Source organism: Cavia porcellus, unplaced genomic scaffold (genome assembly GCF_034190915.1).
Source record: "Cavia porcellus strain 051 isolate PalLab524CR breed Dunkin Hartley unplaced genomic scaffold, mCavPor4.1 scaffold_31, whole genome shotgun sequence".
In the NCBI taxonomy this organism is placed as follows: domain Eukaryota; kingdom Metazoa; phylum Chordata; class Mammalia; order Rodentia; family Caviidae; genus Cavia; species Cavia porcellus.
Window position 1 is genome coordinate 41,132,184 of NW_026947514.1, and position 20,209 is coordinate 41,152,392.

Genomic DNA, 20,209 nt, shown 5'->3' on the forward strand with positions numbered 1-20,209 from the left:
CTAACTAATGCTGTTGATGTTTTGAAATATAGCTTTCCATCACATATTTCACTTAAGAATATATTTTGCATCCCAAAAGCTACCACAATTCAGCTCAAGGTTTCGCAATTTCTGGAACTAAATTAAAAAGGTAAGGAAACACCTTGTTGTGACACAGACTTAGCTTCAGTACTAGCACGTCTGGTAATCAATTTATACTAGAAGCACTAGTATTCGCTAAATGCATATTTAAATGCTTGTAAAGCTGTAACTTAGAACATTATATTTTGCACTCTACCACAGATTTAAGACATTAAGCATTTATTGTAAATTAAGTATGGAATTGGTTCTGTAATTCCCAACTGTTATGAATTTCTAAATATAAATAGCACTTCAGTTTTTCTTCATGCTGAATTAAAATATAAATTAAATACAGTAAGTTACATTTAATCACCTCACAAATAAGAGGGATAATGTATGTAATTATTTAAATTCAAGACATTTCACATTAGTTCTCCTACAATTCCCCTAAATTTACATTAGTTTTAAGGCTATATATGTACAAATATGTGTATTTCTAAGTTAGGGAGAAAACAAATGTAACAAAATGGATTATACTAGCTTTTATACAAGTTTTAATTTTGTATCTAATATTGTATTTTAATGTTACATTTTAGTAGTTTCGAGTGGGAAATCAGTCTATTAACTGATTTAATTACACAGTGATAAATACAATAGTCAACCTAAAGAGACAAAAACACAAAAGCGCACAGAACAGTAGTCTTTTCAGTGTGACAGTTTGTAAAACTTACTTTCACATGCTTCATCAGAGGAATTTAAGCCTAAATTAAATTAGGTATTTTTATATCTACAATTCCTTAAGTTCTGAAATTTATTTTTAAAGGCCAACAGCTAAATAGTATCAACATGCTATGTTTCAAATCACAAATACATCTTAATCACTTGGATTATAAAGACACGGGCCAATTAAAAGTCACACACACACACACACACACACACACACACACTCACAAACATACATACATACCTACCATAGTGTTAGACTGTCAAACTCCGACAAATGTTTTAATTAAACACTAGGCAAATTCAAGCTGATGCACATCTTTATGAAAAGTAAGCAGCCTGAAAGAAACTTATTTAAAAACAAACAAACAAATTCAAGAACAACAGAGACATCAATCTTAGAGTCTAATGGAAACAGTTCCATCCATGTCTTCAGAAACAATACTGTCCAATTAGAGAGACTGGCATCTTTCTCTATGAGAAAATATCTCATTTACAATGGCATGGTGTTTTAAAAGGCCGGGGTAAAAGAGGAATTACACATACATAATTAAATTTCTTGTTTGTTAAATCAAGCTTTATTGATAAAATGGAATTCAGAATATTTTACTAGGAACAGCAGCAGGCCCAGCCAATCATGATAGCAAAAACGTGGCAGTTTCCTACTTTATATAGGAAAGCTGCTGCTTATCAATTAGTAATTAAATGTAAGGACTTGTAAAAGAAGTGCAAAGAATCAGGCATTTTAGCCCCAAGATCGCTCTTCATATGAATATACTGTATTACCTGCAATACTCGTGGCAACATGGAGACAACATCCTGAAAGACAGTGAAGTGAGGTGACGTGAAGCGAAGCCAATGGCTGGACCAACCGTGCCAATCCTCTAACAAGAACACGAAGGCAGCTTTCCACAGCTCCTTGAAGGTTCAGCTTTGTAAGGTTTTGAAATTATTCTCCGTCATCACAAGTATGTTTGAGCATCTAGCTGAAGTGGCTGCTGCTCTCCCTGTCCCAACCTCAAGTCCAAATACAACATGACTTGGAAGGTCTATATATCTGTTGCATCACACAAGTCAAACATTTCTTGTATCTGTGATAGTGATTTTAAAGCAGTTCATAATTAAATATGAGCATTTTGTACAAGGACAAGTACACTTTACAAAAAAAAAATCATACAACAAAAGTTGCTGGAGTCTGATTTACAACATGAATTATGGTTTGAAATCATGTTTATATAAGTCTCAAATTTACAAAAAGAAAACAAAAATCAGTTCTGGGCTAGCTGTTGCACTGCTGAAGTTCTCTGGTTGATCACTCTCACCCAAGTCATATCCCCTTCCTTAAAGTTGAGGGTGGATGTTAAAAGGTTCAACAAAGTTGAGCTGTACTCTCCTTTGGAGGTGAAGGTAAACTCCACGGTTAGATGAGCAGTTTTACCACATATCATCAGTTGATGTAGAGTCCTTTATAAAAGGGAACAAAAAACAATGAACTAAATTGAAGCTTAAAGATGCTGAGATATGCTACTTTCTGGATAATACAAAGAAAGATGAAGCTTGTGCAGATGAAATATCAGTACTGAATTTGTTTAAATAATTATTAACCACTTGTTCTTGAAAAGTATTTGGAATGCGTTTACTGGGAGGTTGACTAAATGTAAATATGACACTGCATTCACAAAGTTACTAAAAGCTTTTTGCTTTGACAAAAACCAACCTGTTTTGGTTTTGGTTGATTGGTTGGTTACCATTTCTAGAAAATTACTGCATATGAAATTATAACCTTAAATGAGTTTTCAGCAAGCTTCATAAGGCAATATATAAACTATTTTAGAGCTATACCCAAGTGATTTTTAGTTACCATAGCTTTTCTATAAATATATCACACTATAACTGAAATCCAAGAGGAAATATAATTGATAAATATGGCATTGCAATGTTTTAATTTTAGTTTTTTTTTAAGACAGGGTCTCACTATGTAGTTCAGGCTGGCCTTGAACTCACTATGTTTCCCAGGCTGGTCTTGAATTTGCAATGATCCTCCTGTCTGAGCTTCCCAAGTGCTGGATTACAGATATGTGCCAACATGCCTGGCTACTGATGTTTAATTATAGAAATAGAATTCCTTAATATTTAAATGAAGTATACATTTCAAGATTCCTGACAAAGGTACTTCCAGTCCTAGAAACTTATTAGTGAAGATGAACATTCTGAAGTTCTGTTGTGACTCTAAAAAACTCAGAATAATTCAAGACTATGAGCACACATGTCATTCCCAACTATAAAAAGTTTTGGTAGAGGCAAACCTTCTGAAGCTGACTGTAGAGGCTTAAAAACTCCAGAATAATCCAAAGAAACTTTCTTCTTTTTTGAAAGTGGCCAGTCACCACGATTATGTCCTCAAATCATTAGAATTGTGGAGCAGGCAGAGACCAGAGCAAGTCGAGTTTCAGAACAATTGAGCAGGAGTATGTGTAAGAGAGTGGGTACAATGACAGCTCTGCAAACCCAGATATGAAGGGTATGCATTTGGAGGAAAGGGAAGGGAAAGCAGGAGGAGATAAAATGCTACTTACAGTGTCATCATTTTTGTAAGGATTCAGTCTATTGTAAACAGCTTCAATTACATTCCGCCTAAATTTTAAAAAAATACAGAAAATTAATTCTTCAGTAACTACAAATTACTTAATAACTCATGGCCTGGTGTTTCATTAGTTTTAGGGATAATCTTACATTCAGAATCATTAGAATTGGTTAACAAATGAGCTTCACTTTAAGGTATATTTGTCCTAGTATTAAAGTAAAAGTGAATTTACTCTACTGGAGCACTCCATCAATGTAGTTAATCACAGACTGAAAGTTACAATTTAAATAACAAAATTACAAAAACCTATATGGTCTACAGAACCAGCTTAAGGACAACCGAAACATATTATCAGAAGTAACTTCAACATCTATTGTAATAAAATAATTTATATATTTATACTGTTTCTGCTTTAATGCCCCTTTTAAAATTACAGAAATAGAATTCTTTAATATTTAAATGAAATACACATTTCAAGATTCCTGACAATGGTATTTCCAGCCCTAAAAACTTACTAGTAAAGATAAACATTCTGAAGTTTTACTGTGGGTCCTTAAAAAACTCAGAATTGAAATATTACAATGTTTACAATCCCTATGGCAAGTCTAGGAAATAACTTTTTTTTTGGTACCAGGGATCAAACTCATGACCTTTTATTTGCCAGGCAGGCGCTTAGGCTACTGAGCTAAATCCCTGACCCTAGGAGACAACTACTGAATAAAATTTTGTTTAAAAATCTCTAGTGGTCTTTATAAGTATAGCCTACCAACTTCCAGAATTAATCTGAATAAACTTTGACAGTTATATGTCACATGGAAGAAGTTTCCAAAAACTAAATGCTAAATTTCTATAACCACTACTCAGTCAAAGAATTACAGAGTATGACGGTATCTGAAACAAAGACTCTGTCTACTGTGTAGAATCAAGGAATTAAATCAGAAATGTATTTGTAGCCAAGCATGGCAGTGACACCTGTAATCCCAGCCCTGTAGAAGGCTGAGGCAGAAAGATCACAAGTTGATGCCGAGTCTAAGCAATTATTAAGAACCTTTATCAAAACAAAAAGTAAACAAAGGCTGAGAATGTAACTTGGTGCAAAGGCCTGGACTCTATCTTTACTACTGTGTGTGCACACACATGTACATAGCTATATTACATATATAGTAAAACTGCTTGAATTCTCTAATCTACACTAGTAAGTACAGATGTATGTTTAATATTGACCACAAATTAGCCTCCTCTATCTACTAAGGTGCAAAGGTCACAGAGAAGATCTGGAAATTCATTCTCCTTTGTTCCCTGACACCAAAGACAAATCCAACCTGTAATCAACAACTAGAACACTGGGGAAATCAGAGACGGCAAAATACTCCAAATGCAGGTTGGCTGTTAAGTTATCCAGGGACTGACAAAATTAAATTAGAATCCTCCTACTAACAGACTTCGTAGTGCCATGTAATTTAGTTTTAAAAATTCTTTTACTCTTTCATCTCATTTATTCTACAAAGAAATCAACTTCACCTGAAACTTCTACTAAAGACAATCTTCAGTATAATTAGTTATACAATTGTATTCTGGTATCTAAACAAGTACTATATATCCCAATACTAAAAAGTAAAACACAAAAACCAGGGACACTGCAGGTTAAGTATTTTGAAAACAGGTAACTACAGTATCACTTTAGATATTAGGTAAGTAAATGTGGTGACTGGACACTTCACATTTCACATACTGACAGAAAGCCTTAGTGTGCAGAATGTAACTTACTTGCTTGCCAGTTCACCCCCTGGTGGGAGGCTGGGGATGTTCTCACTCGCTAACGTGCGCATCACATGGACTAAGTCTGGGACGCCTTCCCCCTGCTTCTTTATGATTTCTGGGAATCAGAAGTACTTTTTTTGTAAGTGTTATCCATATTTAATATTTTAAAAACTGAAACAAAGATAACTTAGGTTTTTAAAATGGCATTTACCACATCTGAGATTCCCTAAACTAGTAGCATTTAGAAAAAATATGACTACAATGAAAGTCCACAAAGGGTTGCGTGAAAAGACACAGAAGACTACAAGGAATGACAACAATCAAGATAAAAATGTGAACAGAAAAAATAGTTCATGTTAAATTGAGATGTTACATAATCAGGGACACGTATACAAATGAAGATATCCTTAAGAGGCCAACTAGTTACTTCTGAAGAGATTAACTACTCCCTTAGACTGGATACATGTGCCAAATACATTGCACAAGTTTTAAAAAATAATTTTTTTAAACCATCAGGACTTGGGGAAAAAAAGCTTCAATACATGGGAATTTACTGATTATATACTAACCCAAATAATTTTACATGTATATATTTATATTTGAAAATTGAATCTTAACTAGCATGCACAGAGTACATTATATACTTGGATATCATTCTTAGCTCATTTTTCTCTAAAATCTTTAAACAATATATAAACACCACCATTTCCTTCATTAATTATATGAGCAAAGTCTTAAATTTCATGATGAAAAATTTAAAAAGCAGAAAAATTTGATGAAGTCCTATAATATCTCAGTAAGAAATGAGTATAGTGATATGATCTGAAGTGTTATTATACAAATACACTGTTATTTACCTCACAGAATAGCAAACATGGCAAATAATGAACCTTACAAAGAGTCTTAAAACTAGCAGAAATCTTTGAAGTTGTATCACACATTATGCTACATTCAAATTGAAGCCAGGAGTATTTGTAAGTTATATTGTTTGTTTTGTTTAATTTTTCAAAGTTTATATAAGAAATTTTATTATCTTTGTCATCACGGGGGTAAGAAATTATAACTCTATCTCTCAATTTGCAAATACCTTAGAAAATATCAGTGCTGATTAGTATCTTTCATCTGTGGATTAAGCCTCAAGATACAAATTCATTATTAGAGGAACATATAAAAAGACAGACACTGCTACACACAAAGTATGTGGTTTTTTTTGGGGGGGGGTGACACTGGGGGTTGAACCCGGGTCCTTGCTCACGTGAAGTAAATGCTGTGCTACTAGGTTATGCCCCCAGCACTTTTAAAAATTTTAAATTGAGCCAGACTCTTGCTAAGTTGCCAGGCTGGCCTCAAACTTATAATCCTTCTGCTTCAGCTTTCCAAGTAGCTGGGACTTCAAGGGGGCACAACCACACCAGGCCTCATAAAGTTTCTTAAAATGACTAAAAAGTGTCCTTTTAAAATAAAGGCCAAATTTTGCCATTGATAATATTTTTCTTTTTAAAAACCAGTTTAAATCTGAACAAAAAGCAAGGATCTCAGATTTGGTTTGCCAAATTCCTTTATTGTATAATCTTTAACATCTAGTATATTTATTCTACATGACTCTAATGCTGGAAATCTACTATACAAAAATAAAGGGATTTGATATTTACCTAAACTACACAATTTCACAATCTAAAACTGTAATACACTTAACATACAGTCTCTACTAAGCCAATACAATTATTTGGATAGATAACTAGATACAATCAAAATGAACACTGATGATAAATTCAACCAATATGATTTTAGGTCTAAAAATACATTACCTTGGATCATCTATATTTGATGTGTTAAAATTTAAGTTATGATGTTTGAACTGTGAAGAAAATTATAGGAAAACAAATTCTTTTTTAAAAATAACGAAAGGTTTAAAAACAGTGATTTCCTATCCATCCAGGGGAATGCATTTAAACTATCTAAACATTAATGCTATGCTACCCTTGATTTTTTTTCCTTGAAAAGAAATAAAATTTAAGAAATATTTACTTGCATTTGGACTATACATTTAATTAGAATTGTAAAAAGACTGATTTTATAAAAAACTATATTTATAGAATTATCAGTGTTTAACAAACACATTCTGCATTTGTCTTTCCCAATCAAGTTTGAGGAATTCTATCAGTTATCTCCAAATCAGCAACTTTAAAGCTCTGGAAGTTCATAGCAAATACTTTTAAAATATGTATAATAGTCTTAAAATTGGCTTAGAAGAACCACTAATTTAACGGTAGTTTGGTTAAACAACCTGAATCTCTTCACACCCCAATCAAGGACATAAAAGGGCACACATGACAGGAGAAAGGAGAGCTCAGAAAGCTTTGTCTTTTTTTATGTTGTGGACAGAGAAACCCAAAACGTTGAAAGCAGACAAAAATAAGGTTTAGTAGGTCACATAAATTTAGTCAAGGCAAGTCCTTAATAGAATGAAAAAGGGATTTGGTTCCTGTTTTGGAAGTGGATGCAATTTTCCCCCCTTATGACATACAGCATGTTTACAATAGTTACATTCTTTAAATAGCAGCAGTTTTTAATTAATGTAATTATTTGCTCTCTAGCTGTAGTCTCACCACATCCAAGGAAAGAACAACATATTTAATTTATGACACATAATCTCCAACTGAATGGTACAAATATAACAGGTCAACATATCAGAAATACTGAGTATTATTAATGTAAACTCTATCCAGGCAGCAACTACTTGCTTGAGAAATAAAAATATTGTAACAAAAATATGTAAAATAAGTATTTCACAATCCCATCAAAAACTTAAGAGTGCACTCTTAAAAGCAGCAACACATTTCTAATATATGAGTCTGTTTGATAGTAAAAGCATTAATTATTTTCTTTAAGCTAATAAGAAAACATACTCAAGTTACTCTAAAGTGCAAAGGCATTAAATACCAACTTATCCCATACATATTATTCTTATGACTTCACATTACTACACTAGTGGTTTAAACCAATGACTTTGTAACATTCTAACCTTTTAACTATATTATCTATAAGTAGTTTATATTGAAATGATTAAAAATAAAAGTTTCAAGACCCTTAAGCAGTAAAAAATACACACTGCCTAGTACGACCAATGAAGGACAATACTTAACTAGTACAAACACATACTAGACATAACCCGATCAGGTGATAGAGGGCAATAAAAACAAAATAATTCTAAAATATGAAAACCAATCACAATTCTAATATTCTATTAATCAGGACTGATACCAAACAGTAAAAAAGGAGAAAACAAAGTTAAGATGCGTGCCTATTTTAATAATGCAGATACAGCGGAAAGTTATGTCAATGCTTGTATCTATTAAATGTTTTTAATGTGCACAGGAATGACATTAGGATCCCAGAGTGCAGTTTTTATATTGTGTGGCAAGTTTTTACTTAAAGTAACTATAGTCTATGTGCTTACTGTACATATATGCAGTGAACTGACATTCTCTGGGGAAAAAATGTTTATATCAAGTTAATAGCTGCATGAAAGATCACTTCAATTTTTTCAACTATTTACAGGCTACAAAGCACTTTTTGATTTATTTTAGAATAATCTGTAGAGGTACGAGAAATATACTCCTAGAATTCCAAATTTATTTCTTGATTTTATTGAGTAGTTATGGTTCTGCTAGTAGAGAACTACAGTACTATATCTTCCATTTACCTTGTTTAGTACTATATCTTCCATTTACCTTGTTTATGGCTTAGGCAAAAAGCTGTGCAAATTTTAAATTTTAAAATTTTAAAAGCTGTGGCATATGAAAACTGTTAATAACCAGATTGTGACCTCCAAATTAACAAGGAAAAAAAATCTGAAAATTAAATATACACACTTTTTCACAGAAAGATGGTATAATTAAACCATAAATTATTTTTTGGTACTCATGTCAGTGAATTTGTCACGAATTTTTGAGTCTTTTTTTTAAAACAAAAATACTCTGATTTAGCGGTCTGAACTAGCTGTTATTTCTTACATAACTATGATAGGACAACTGCATACTTATATCTACCTGGCCACTACAGAATGCCCTTCCCCACTTTTGTACCCTAAACACTAGACATTAAAGTCACATAAGCAACTAAAAGCTAAATAAAATGTGTAAATGTGGTTCTGTTGACGGTTTTTCCTTAACAAAGCTACTTATTTTTTGTTAAATGATCCACCTTCTACTCTGCATTCCAGGTACTTGTCCAGCTCTGCCTCCTTCTTCACTGCTTCTGGAGATACTTTGGGTGCATTAGGAAAACAGATCAAAATCACACTCATGTTGTCTCGACTTCCCTGGGAAGAAAAAAGTTTGAGAAAATATTTTGGTTTCCTTTGTGCTTTTCAACACCTTGAAAACATTTAAAGCTATGCCACACATATTTACAGGTGGCCTACTTAATTTGATGCCACACCTAATACAAGTATATACACATTTATACTCCATATGACATGGTAGAAAATACTAGTGGTATTCTTTATAATTAGAGTTTGTCATGTGGTTATAGCTGACAAATTTACATTTAAAATAAATTATAAATTGTAATATATCAATATATAAAATGTATAGAAATAACTATTTGCATAATAAACATAAATATTATATACAATGTGGCAAATGTTAAGGTAGTCACTGTTTAAAACACAATACAAGGCAGAAGAGATTAAATAGAACCCAAGTCATAGTTTACTAATATTTGAATCTCACAATTCTAAAAAAAATTTAACTGACACTTAATTTTCAAGTTTTTAGAATAATATGAACAAATAGATGCTATTTTCATGCACACTAAAAGACAAAGAACATACATGCTTTAAATCATCAATTTCCCAAAATTCAGACACTGACAGCGCGCATGCATTAGCAAGTCATTACTTGTGCTTTTTTGTCTTGTTCTTTGAGACATGGTCAGGCTATAGTGCAGGCTGGCCTTGAACTCACAGCATAGCCTCCTGCCTCAGCCTCGCAAGTGTTGGGATTACAGGAGTGTGCCACTAAGCCTAGATACTTGTGCCTTTTAAAAACATGTGTTTTAAATTGAACTGGCTATGCGCATATAGGCTATTGTATTGATTTTTACTTCTGCAAGGTAAAAAAAAAAAAAATCAAATATATACCCTCATATAGTTTTATAAAATCAGTATTTGTTTAAAAAGTTCCAAGTGAGTATACTGACAAAATATAGCAGAGTATGGTAAAACAAACAAGGAACCTAAGTCAAGGACTTGGATTTTCTAGTCTTAAGTGCTGCTGAAGTTGTATAATCCTATAGAAATCAGTTATAACTTCTCTAAAAAGGAAAGCAGCATGTATTGAGTATATATGACACATTAGACAAGGCTATATGTTACTTGCTTTAAGATGATTAAATGAGCAACAATTAATACGACACAAAAACCAGTTTATGTTTTTAAAAAAAAGTCTAGCTACCTTATACAAACAGGTGTCAACTACTTCATTGCAAACTTTCTCAAGATCATCAGTGACTTCAAGCCTGGATCTTACAAAATCACAGAGCTCTTCGTTTCCCATAACATCCCAGATACCATCACATGCAAGAATAATAAATTGATCGTCTTCTTCAGATCTCTCGATATCATGGACTTCAGGCTCTGGTGAGACAAGCTGCTCTGTAGGACCTTTTCCATGGACACATTTGTAATCAAAATCCCCAAGGGCCCTGGATACAGCTAGAGAGCCATTCACACGCTGAATCATTACAGAGCCACCTGCATTCTGAATTCTTTCTTTTTCCAGCGGATTACTTGGTTTGTGATCTTGTGTGAAGAAGTGAACTTTCCTGTTCCTACACAGCAGACCTCTTGAGTCTCCACAGTTAATGAAGTAAGTATGCTGAGGAGAAATCAGGACCCCCACAGCTGTTGACCCACTTCTGTCTGCACCGTGTTTCTTCTCTGACATAACTCTCATGTGTTCATCAATCTCCAGAAAACCTGTTCTGATTCCATTCTTTACATTTTCTACAGAAGGTGCTCCTGAAGACCCTTTAAAATCCTGGTTATTGGTGATGTGATCTAACAAATGCTCACAGCAGTATTTGGCAACCTGAGAACCAGCATGCCCATCGTACACAGCAAAGAAAGACCACGTTTCAAGTCCACTTGGTAAACCAATCACAGCCGTATGTGCATCCTCCATTTCAACTCGCCAGCCTTGCATGCTGCTTAGCCCATATCGCAACCCATTACCCTGCCCCTGGGCATTATGCTTTTCCATCTTTGGTTTGTCTAAAAATGCTCCCATTATGTCTTGATCCTCTAGGTCTGCAAAAAAAGAAAAGCAGGAAAAGTGTCAGTAATTGTCTTAAAAATGAAATTTTCAATAATCTTTTTAGAGTAAAGGAGATCAGAGGAGGTTTTAAATAAGAGTTTATAACTCTTACAAAGAATTTAACATTGATATGCTGCTGACTTGGAATCTGGAGATTAACAAACAACTGGTAGGAAAGACCAATCAAGCACAGCTCAAAATGGGCAACAGGCAGAGAACGACGGCAATGGGATCAAGAACTGACCTGACATTAAAGTACAATCGCTTACAGTGAACAAAGACCTAACAGTGGCCATCAACTTGTATGAGCCAAACAAAGCATTTAAGAACATGAACATGTGTAATCAGAACTCAGCTGTGTGTATTATCAACCAAGAAAAACTAAATGAATCTATAGGTTGCACAAAAGTCTATTATTTCAAGTATCTTAGGTAAACATTTAGGAATTTACAAAGTTTAATTCAAAACTATCTAGTTTCATTACTATTGTATCTACCCTCTTAAAGAGCAAAAAATGATGTACTCACAGTGGTCCAAATTTTCATGTGCCTTCCTTTAGGCCTTTGCTCATGTGTTTCCTTAACTGGAATTCCTTGTCTTTCCTCTCTACTTACAGAAAAAAAAAAAAACCAAAACAATCTATGCCCATCCTTAAAAGTCTAATTCAAATGCTACCTCTTCCATGAGATTTTCCAGTGTTTGATTAAAGTCAGTAAGTTATTAAATTATTGTAAGTGATTCTGCTTTAATTTTCAAGTTGCAAACAATTACACATACAAATGACAAAGCTTATTATTTACAGATATAACAAAACTAACCTGTTTATCTGTTAATCCAATGGTAACGACATGCACTATTATTATTATGCTCTGCGACCAGTAAGTGTAATAAATTATTATTATTATTATTATTATTATTATTATTATTATTATTTGGTACTGGGAATCCAACTTACGGTCTCATGCTTGCCAGGCAAGTACTGTGTCCTTGAACTATATCCTCAGCCTAGTAGGTGCAGTTATAAAGAAAACTGAAAGGTCTAGTGACAGTGTTCTGATAAGCCCGAAAACTCAGCTAAACATAATCCTTTTCTAATATTTCAGTTTACTCCCTTGTCTGGAATGGATCCAGAGAGACAAGATACTTGGTACTGAGGTATCATGCGTAGGTTATCATTGCATAACAGCTTAAGAATGTAGAGAACTGGGGTATAAGCAATCAAATGAGCCATACTAAATTAATGGCAATCTGAAAGGAGGACAGAATAATAAGCACAGAATGGAGGTAAAGAAGAGATGGACAGCAGGAGACAAGAGCAGGGAAAGTCCTTAGCTCAATCAGTAGGCAGTTTTTAAACCAGAAAGACTGAAGATGCTGGTAATGTTAAGCTCAGAAAGGAAAGGGAAGAAAACACCTTTATGAAGGAAAGAAAAATGTCTGTTTTCCCAGCAACCTTTCCCCCTTTTCTGCTGAGGGCCAAAATAATACACAGGCGAAGACAACCGTCTGACTGTTGTAGCAGGAGTTGCCTATTCCTCTGCCCCTCAACGTTCTCCAAATGGAAGGCAAATAATCAAACTAGCCATCAATCATCTGGTATGGTAGCATTTACCAGATTACTTTTCTGATACTGAGTTCATACATTAGTGGAAGAATATTCTAACTGGAGAAAGGATAATGTAATGATGGAATCCTATTAGCAGACATGCTTAAGAATTCTAAATCACTCTGGTATTTATAAACATTAACTCAAGTAATCTCATTGACAACTTTCTAAGGTGAATACTAATATTAATTAAAATGTATAAAGAACCTTAGCCAACATTAAAGCATTTAGTGTCAATTCAACCAGCAATTAAAAGGAATATCAGAACTCTATTACAAATCTGCTTAACTCTAAAGCACCATTAACCGCTTTGCCAATGGCTCTCAGCTCATGACCATGCCGTAGTATTATGTGAGAATGGAACCTACACATTGGTGCATTTAAATTTTCACATGTGACTAGAGGAGCAGCAAGGGTGCACAGCATGAGGGCAGTGAGATGAGAGATAAGGTCAAAGGTGCAAACAATAAGAAAGAGATGAAGGATAAAGGCCAAAGATAAAAGGAGCTCAAAGCTAGATCAATCAAGACCATTGTATTAGGCTATAGAATCACATCTTAGGCTAGAAATGACAAGGAGAAATTTCACAAGAATAAAGTTCCTTCTTAGGAAAAAAAAAAGTGGAACTCAGAAACAAATATATTTAACAAACCAACAAGCGAGAACAGGAATGACAAATCTTTCGCCTTTGACAATTTCTTACATCATGTCCTAAAGAATACAACTTATGTCATTAGACCAAGCTAGGTTTACCTTCTAGTTCTACTTAACAACGCTCCAGTTATAATTGTGCCACTGCTTCTCTGAATCTCTCCATCTGTAAGAAGCTGACAAGGTTGCAGGGTTCTTATAAGATTAAATGAATTCACTACATATAGTAGCAAGCACAGTGTAAATGTAATACGGATGTTATTACTACTTCTTATGCTATTTATTTTCTGCCACAAGAAGTTAATCATAATAATGTTTCTTCTTGGTTATCAGCTTTGACTACTCTAAGTTCAAAATTTCTAATTTTTTTTTTTTAAAGTACTGGGTGTTGAACCCAGAGACTCACATGTCCTAGACAAACACTCTACCACTGATCCACACCTCCAATCCTGCACAATACACTTTAAAACATTTTCAATATTTCACTAATAAATACTGGAAGGTGAATTTAAAACAAAATGCATGTCTTGTGCATGTGGCAAAATCAAGAGCTGGTAATAATAAAGAGAAAAGGAAATTCCCCTATACTGCTAAATACAGAAGCACAAGCAGTGACGTTGATGATGCACATCAGCAACAACTCAGCAGTTTCACTCATAATTATGCATCTCAGAGTAACTGCAGATGCTGAGGTGATGAAATCAACTTGGTAAGCTTTATGTGGACTTTTCTCCCCTAAAGATAGAATAAAATGCACTGCAGGTGGCAAAAGACAATGTTTAATGTGGTGTCTTTCAGAAACTTTTCCAGCTGGGTATAGTGACATTAACTGTAATATCACTTGGCACCTGGCAGGCTGAAGCAAGAAGACTGCAAGTCTGAAGCCAGCCTGAACTAGTGGGATCCTATCTCAAAGAACCAAACTAAAGCAAAATAAAAGTGCCATCTGCCCAAGGCGATGTGGGTAATGATCTTTTTGAAGAAGTGTAGTAACATTAACACTCTAACTGCTCATTAGAAAGTAGAATTGATAATGATAATAGATGATAAATATCAGAATATAACATATCAGAATATAACATAACAGATAAATAATGGGATACTATTTAGCAAAACAGACCTAACTATATCAACACAGACATTTTTCAAGAACAACACAAGGCAATATGCTGAATAATACAGCAAAATTAGAGTTAAAATACATAAAAACAAGGTCAGGCAGAATACCCATCAGGTTCAGAACAGCCACAACCTGCCTGAGGGCAGATATTTTGGTTTAATTCACTGGTATGTCCTCTACACTTAGATCAGAGCTTAGCCCATGGGAAGAAGCTTGGTTATGACTAGTTTCTCTCTGAGAACAGAACAGCTCAGGAAAAGGTACAAAAGAAGGACTTGACTTTATCTGTAACCAATGGCTTCTCGATTTAGAAGCAAAACACAAACTTTAGGAATCTGCCTTACAGTTTTTTCTGTGCTTCATCTAATTGAACTCCTTTAAGTTACTTTTACTAAAAAAATCACCAAAGTAAATAAAGTCAAAGAAGAAAAGGAAATTTAAAAAATTGTCTGAAAGCACATTAAGAGTCTCTTAAAGCATATTCATGTCTAGATGAGACACCCTGGATTCTTCATTTCTTCTAGAGCTCAATACCTTACCTCTGAGTAACTAGGGATAAAGTGCTTACAGGCTTAGTACTTATCACCTAACGTTTATGGGGTGACTACTACTGTCCAAACACTTTCTTAAATTTCATAGGTAGCATTCACTGTTTAATCTTCACATTAATCCCAGAAGACAGGTGCTACTATATTGGAATTCTTTTTCCCTAAATGAAGGAACAGAGCTGCAATAAGACTAAGCTCCATACTGAGGGTCAAGAGCAACTTGCTTCATTCGTGTAGAAACCCCCTTAGCTAGGATGGAGGGTAGGGAGTACTACGCTTAGATACCCGATGCCTCTACTCTAGCGTCCCTCATCTTCTGTATAATGGGCTGCTTGATGCTTACCTCTCAACATTGGTGTAAAGTATAAATGAGGTAATGACTGGAAAGTAGCCACACAGAACCCCGGAAAAATGAGGCACTCAGGAAATGGAAACTGATCAATTATATTTCTAATTCTGAACTCACCTAGTAGGGATCTTAATCTCCTTTTTATAAACAAGCCCAGGAAGTTATTTTCCAGATATGCATATGAAAGTACAGTGTGCCCAACTGTTTGAAGATAAAAAAGGCAATTAAGAAATCAATCTTCTTGGGTTCTGAGTAATTTGTAGGGTGCTGGTGAAGCAGCTGACTATAAGCTACATAAATACAGCAGCTGGTTATGTAAATATAATACCAGAAAGTTATTTACTTATTCTGAATACTATGTTTACACAGACCTCCTGCTTAAGTGGAGTACTATTAAGTGTCTTAGTCAAATTATCTAATTGGCACATCTCTATAAATAGCCCCAAAGGGATTCATCTGCACATGAGAATCTGTTAGCCTCAGGTGTCAAGCACTAGGCAAGCACTTTTACCAGTCCCTGCCCTAGTCTTACAGCTACTTCAGTACCTGCTGGGTCTCATCGCAATATAGTAAAAGTATTACCAGCTGAGCTGGTACTATAATAATAGGACTGAATTGATCTTAGCTATCATCAGAAAATTTATTGAACATTTTGTGTCATGTATTTATTGATTGATTCCCCTCCACACACAGGGTCTTTATGTATATGCAGTTCAAGTTGGTCTTGAACTCACTATATAGCCCAGGCTGGCCTCCCAATTTGCAGCAATCCTCCTGCCTCAGCTTCCCAAATGCTGGGATTACAAGGGAGCTACCACTGCCCAACCTTGTGTCTCTGAAGACCACACTAATCCCTAGCTGAAAAATTCTAAGACTGGGATAAAAAGTCAATCATTCAGATTTGTCTGCTGCCTTTTTTTTTTTTTAAAGACAGGGTTTCACTAGGCAATTTAGACTGACCTTAAACTTAGTTTGTAGCTCAGGGTGGCCTCAAATTCGATCCTCCTGCCTCAGCCTCCCAAGTGCTGGGATTACAGGCATAAAGAAAAGCATCTTTAACTGGTATGCTCCACTGCCTTTTTTTTTTTTTTTTTAAACAAAGCTGATTAACAATTGTAGCCATCTTAAAGATAGTCATTTGGTTTCATTCATTCTAAATTACCACACAATTTTTTTAAAAAACTCAAAACTGAACTCTACATTTTTCTTTTTAACTATGGACATATAATCTAATCAAGAACCTCTCCAGGATCCATAAACAGAATGAAGTATGGATACATGTAAGCAATATGGAGAAAATTGTATTCTCTTAGTAACTGATAGAATTACTGTTACAACAAGCCCTGCTTTTCTAAGACATACTTCTTTAACAGATACTTAATTAAGGTAAAAGACGGTAAGGTTCAAACAATACACTCCAATAATAAAAGATCACTGCCAAACAGTTAGTCCTACCAAAGCAAATGCTGGTAACCAGAGAACTGCTGACAGCACTGCAGTAGAGTTAATTATAAAGCATAGCGGAAGTAGACCTACAAAAGATAAGAACCTAAGCCTGAAGGGAAAGCCAAAGGGAAAAATACATAAAGCAAGAGAGACCTGAAGCACTGTGGTCTAAAAGCACAGGCAACACTGGAAGAAGCGGCTTGCAGTGGGATATGTAAACTGACTAGGGCACACTAGACACTGTTCACTCATGATTACATATGAGTGGATTTTGTTCTCCAAGTTGAGATCAGTTGACTTCTAGAATGTACATTAAGCAATTTTTGGGATTCAGTGAAGAAACACATACTGCTTGCAGGCATATCTTTGTAAAGGAGAATTTAGGCTTCCAAAGCACTTTTAACTTGCCAGGCCATGTGACACAGAAGTAAATTTATCTATTGTAATAGAAGACAACTATTTCAAGGTTATCTTATGATAATGAGAAAAAAGCATTAAAAAACTACAGCAAACTTTTTTAATAAGGCATAGTCCAAACTTTTTTAATACGGGATAGTCTTTGGATATTTTTTTCCCTGCTATTTGGAGTATGAAATTTTTCACTGACAATTGTTTTAAAATAATTATATATTATATTCATATATTTGATTTTGGTAACCTGTGTAGAAACGATCTACCTAAGCCTGTTTTACAAATGAGAAAATGCAGAAACGTAGAATTTCCCCAAGGTTACAAAGCTGGTTCAACTGAAAACAGGACCTGGAACTCTGAATTTGCGCTCCAGTTTTATGACACATGGTATCCTGTGTGCGAGCAAATGAAGTAACAACAGAAGCTTTTAAATGGGCTTTTAAAGACAACATACGAAGTCAGAAACACTGCCAAAGAAAAAAGCTGAGACTTTCTCCAAGATTTCCTTCCTCTGCTTTCCAAAGACAAATGGCCTAGGAGGGAGAGGGGAGAGGGGAGTAGAGATGGTAGAGGGTGAGGGGAAAGAGGGACAGAAAACTGTAATTTGTGGCAAAGCCAATTCAGGCATTAAGTATAAAAAATAGGAAAACATTAGATAGATAGATAGATAGATAGATAGATAGATAAACTTAAAAGTAAAAAAGATACTTTTTGCTCTAAAAAAGGATCTAAAGGGTGAGAATAATTCATGGTGCAACGCTAGGATTACACGTATGTAATTACTAAATCAGCCCACTGCTTGGTTGGGCATTGCCCGAATTCCAGTAGCCTAGACAGAGTATAAAAGGGGCATAAAGACTCTGTTAAGGTCTCTTGCTCCTTTGCTGCCTTCTGCCTGCTCTTAATGTTTTTCCTCGGCAATGCCTGCCTGCCTGCCACATCACCGTCTTGGAGCCAGTTGACTAGGGACTGAAACCTCTATAAACAGTGAGTCAAATAAATCCTTTTCCCCTTTAACTTTGAGTGTTGGTTATTTTGCTCAGCAATGAGAAAAGTAACTAAGACACTCACCAAGGAGAACAGAAATCAAAAACTTCTTTGACATCTTTCTGTGTCTTATTAGCCCTTTATCAAGTCCCATAGACTGTATTTCCTATTTTCACACCTGTCCACTTTTTTCCTGTTGCACTCTGGTCTCCAGAGGACCATTAATTCTCTGCAAAACACCACTGTATTTTGTTCCTTTACATGCATTTTGGCATCACTGCACACTGCTCCCATCTGAAAAGGTTTTGATGGCTTTCCATGTCTCAGCGAGAAAGAACTGCTTGATGACTCAAATGAAGGCCCTAAGGAGTCAGGAGCCTGTTTCCCTCCCTCAAGCCTCATCTCACTTCATTCCATCCTTCCACACTGTCTCTACACCAAATTATACAATACTCACCACCCTTCCTCAAAATATATACACAAATGCTCCTTCTACTTAAAAAGCGACTCCTTCATTTCCTAGCTAATTCCTATGCATTCTTCAGGTATCAAGCATCAGTTCTTCAGGAAAGCCTCCTTTCTCTGAATTGCCTAGGCCAATTCCCTTAGCACAGAGCACATCGTAGACATCTGCTGAATAAATGAACTGAAAGAACCAGGTAAAAATAATAAAAATTCAGCAAAAGGGAGAAGTTATATACATCTATATAAAAAACTTTCTAATGGCGAGAAAAGAGGCTACAATTTTTAAAAATCCCTCAGCTGAAATATTTTTAAGCCTATAAAGCTCACTGAATTGATTATTAAAAACCCATTCCTAGTTGTTTACAACTATAGAAATTCAAGGAATTAAAAATGTAACATTCTCTACAGAATTTTCACTAAGGAGTATCAAATTGGTATTTGACCCCTCAAATATAAAACTTAATCCTAAACAACAGAAAATAAACAAAGTTCTAAGAATAAGTTCATCAACCTAGAATTACATAATCCCCCAAACTATTTTCATGTGTGTGCAGGGAGTATTTTAAGGCACACAAGGACCCAAGGCATACACTTACACCTTACTTAAGACAAAAGCAGTCAAGCAAACATCTACTCATTATGTTCTAAAACTGTTTTATTTCTAAAAGACTTTATCAGTTTAATATTTATAGAAAAAGTAATAAGTTCTTAAAAAATAATACAACTGGAAAAAATTATAAAGAAATAACTTAAAAAAGTGCTCCAGTATCTAATTTAATAATAGGGAGACCAAAAACCAATCTCCATCCCAAGAAGTGAAGCTCCAGGAATAGCTAATTAGGTAATAGGTAAACACCATTAGTAAATTACTGTTTTCTAAAATCATGCTGATAAATTCTCTACTAAAGTCTTATTTCTTAATACCATGATGAAGGTTTTGAGGCAAGACTAATTTATTACAAAAAGATCAATTTAAAAACAATGCAACTACAAACTAGGGCTGTAAGCTAATGGAGTCTGGCCTCACACATGCTGTCACTCTCCCTAACCACCTGCATTCTCCAGAGTCCCGACACTCCAGCCCATTTCATCTATTGTTCCAACACAGCCTCTGAGTCTGCGTCATTGGGTATGGAGGACAACACCTGTGATCCTAAGAAATAGCATACAACCTACCA

General features: G+C 34.8%; 1 protein-coding gene across 4 annotated transcripts in view; it reads right to left on the minus strand.

Moving 5' to 3' along the window:
* Positions 1–1,338: 1,338 nt before the first annotated feature.
* Ppm1a (protein phosphatase, Mg2+/Mn2+ dependent 1A) overlaps positions 1,339–20,209 on the minus strand; it is a 46,438-nt gene continuing 27,567 nt past the window's right edge. For all 4 annotated transcript variants that reach the window (XM_063241115.1, XM_063241118.1, XM_063241116.1 and 1 more), the window contains exons 2-6: positions 10,588–11,441; positions 9,335–9,452; positions 5,135–5,243; positions 3,360–3,417; positions 1,339–2,247 (exon numbers count right to left, since the gene is read on the minus strand). In XM_063241115.1, the coding sequence (XP_063097185.1) occupies positions 2,218–2,247; positions 3,360–3,417; positions 5,135–5,243; positions 9,335–9,452; positions 10,588–11,441 (1,169 nt within the window). In that variant the 3' untranslated portion in view covers positions 1,339–2,217. The remainder of the gene's footprint in view (positions 2,248–3,359; positions 3,418–5,134; positions 5,244–9,334; positions 9,453–10,587; positions 11,442–20,209) is intronic.